General features: G+C 45.5%; 1 protein-coding gene across 1 annotated transcript in view; it reads left to right on the top strand.

Annotated features, from left to right (window-relative positions):
• The window catches only part of ripor1 (RHO family interacting cell polarization regulator 1), a 60,367-nt gene that overhangs the window by 17,660 nt on the left and 40,207 nt on the right, over positions 1-2,500 (top strand). The window contains exons 3-5 of the mRNA XM_063197432.1: positions 242-394; positions 772-850; positions 1,659-1,682. Coding sequence (XP_063053502.1) covers positions 242-394; positions 772-850; positions 1,659-1,682 — 256 coding nt within the window. The remainder of the gene's footprint in view (positions 1-241; positions 395-771; positions 851-1,658; positions 1,683-2,500) is intronic.

Raw genomic sequence — 2,500 nt, 5'->3', positions numbered from 1 at the left:
TTTTTAGGTTTTGTTTTTGTTTTTGTTTAGGTTTGGTTTCTTTGGTTTCTCGGCGCGTGCGCGCGCGCGTGTATGTGTGTGTGTGCGCGCGTGCGTGTGAGTGCGCGCGTGTGTGTTTGCACGTGAGAGACATCAAACTCTCAGCGATCTTTGATGTTTGATCTTTGCTGCGAATGTTGATGACGCCAAGGTGTATGAAATTTGTGTTGATTTTGTTTGTGTGCGTGCGGGTGCCCCACAGGTCGCTTGCGGTGTTCAGCACCCCAGGGTGTACCAGGAAGGCGTCTCATCGAGGCAGCAGGATGTTCACGCTCTCTACCAAGTCAGTACCTCCCAAGGTGCCTCAACCGGAGAGGCTGGATGAAGTCTATGAGGCGCTCAAGAGAGGCCTGCAGTGAGTACAAACACACACACACACACACACACACACACACACACACACACACACACACACACACACACACACACAGATAATAGGGCATAAATTGTACTTTGCCTTAAAGTGTATACTGACACTGCTGTCTGTTGGTGTGTACACATCCCTCAAATGACCATACATACAGTACGTGCAGTTGCTGACTTGTCTCTTGCGTGTGTGTGCGTGCGTGCGTGCGTGTTTGTGTGTGTGTGTGTGTGTGTGTGTGTGTGTGTGTGTGTGTGTGTGTGTGTGTGTGTGTGTGTGTGTGTGTGTGTGTGTGTGTGTGTGTGTGTGTGTGTGTGTGTGTGTGTGTGTGTGTGTGTGTGTGTGTGTGTGTGTGTGTGTGTGTGTAGGTCCTATCTGCATGTCCATCAGATGGAGCTGGACAGCCTGAGCCGACAAATGAAGGAGTCCAAGAGGAACTCACGCCTGGTGAGGAACACACACACACACACACACACACACACACACACACACACACACACACACACACACACACACACGGCTGTTGAGGAACATGCACACTCTGCCCATCTTATCAAATTACACATTCACAGTTCTTCCGTTTGTTTGTTTTGATTGGTGTTAAGTTGCTTTTGACTGAAAGGAGAACTGGGTGTAGAGATTATGAGGGAGAGAGATTTTCATAGCTATGAGTAATACAACTTTACATCTACAGTATATTATGCTCAGTTGTAGATGTGTTGTGTTTTGTCTGTCATATATGGTTAACAAACAGCTTTATAGATGGGTATTTTTTTGTTTATCAACACGGTGTTGAGGAGGGACAAGACACTGGCAGCCAACCACGTGAGCTAATTTTTTGACAGACAGCGGTTTCCAACAATCAGAGGTTCAGTTGTGCGCAGCTAGTTTCGCAGTCAGGAGATTTTTTTTTTTAGAACCCATGTATAGTTAAGTTTCTGTCTCAGGAGTGTACACTGTTAATATTTAAACTGTGTGTGCATCGGTGTGTGTACAATGTGCCATTACATTAGAAATGATAATGAGAAATGTGTTTAGTTTAGTTTGTTGTTTTTATGCATCTTTATGCATGTATTACTTTTCTTTAAAGTTATTGTTAGGCAGTGTGTGTGTGTGGGAGGGTGTTTCGAGCTTGGGTGGGACTGTTTGATCTTTGTTTGGATGGGAGAAAATGTACATCTCTGTAGTACCAAACTCCCCTTCAAGAAAAAATAGTGTACACTGACAAATACCGTGTGTGCTTTTGCTTTCACAGGGCTTCCTATATGAACTGGACAAGGTGAGTTTGATGTGCACATTTACACATTTGTATTGTTGGCCACTTTAACGATAGAATACATAGAATTTGTCTGTATGCTAACATGAACCATACAACGCCATACACAGCACTGCAGGCAGAGCAGCTAGGTTAAGACAGTGGTTCTCAAACGTTTTTTAATAAATGCTACCTGGACCTAATCATAACACTCCCCCACCCCCACCACGCCCCTTTGACCTCATCATAAGCTTGCCAACGCCCACCCCTAGTGTTAAAAAATAAAATAAACTAATGCTCCCCAAATGACATCTAAGCACCACCTTTTCTCAGCTGTATCCTTCTCAACACTCCATAGATCTCCCCGCCCCCTGGGGTCCTGTAGAGTCCCCATTGAGAAGCAGAACATTAATGAAAATAGCTAGCAGCATAGCTGATGCCATAGGTTGCGTTTGAGCTGCTTAGCTTTCCATTATACTTCAGATGGTATGTTAAATAGTTTGGACTGACCTCTCAGCTATCTCACTGTTGACAATAGTCAAGCCAGAGCTGAGGCATGGGCAGTGTAAACCCCCACAGCAACTGACCTTGGATCAGTCATGGCCCTGAGCCCCTGCCTCTGTGCCATCCTGCTGAACACATGTCCCAGACAGGCAGCACAGACCGCATGTCCTCAGGACAGCAGAGCACAGCTGCACTCACACTGTAGACAGACATGCACGCACACACACACACACACACACACACACACACACACACACACACACACACACACACAGTGTGTGAAGCTCAAATGTTGATTTGAGTTGAATGCTTGCGCATAAATTTGTTAATGTACATTG

Source organism: Engraulis encrasicolus, chromosome 4 (genome assembly GCF_034702125.1).
Source record: "Engraulis encrasicolus isolate BLACKSEA-1 chromosome 4, IST_EnEncr_1.0, whole genome shotgun sequence".
Taxonomy (NCBI): domain Eukaryota; kingdom Metazoa; phylum Chordata; class Actinopteri; order Clupeiformes; family Engraulidae; genus Engraulis; species Engraulis encrasicolus.
This window is presented reverse-complemented; position numbering and strand designations above follow the sequence as displayed.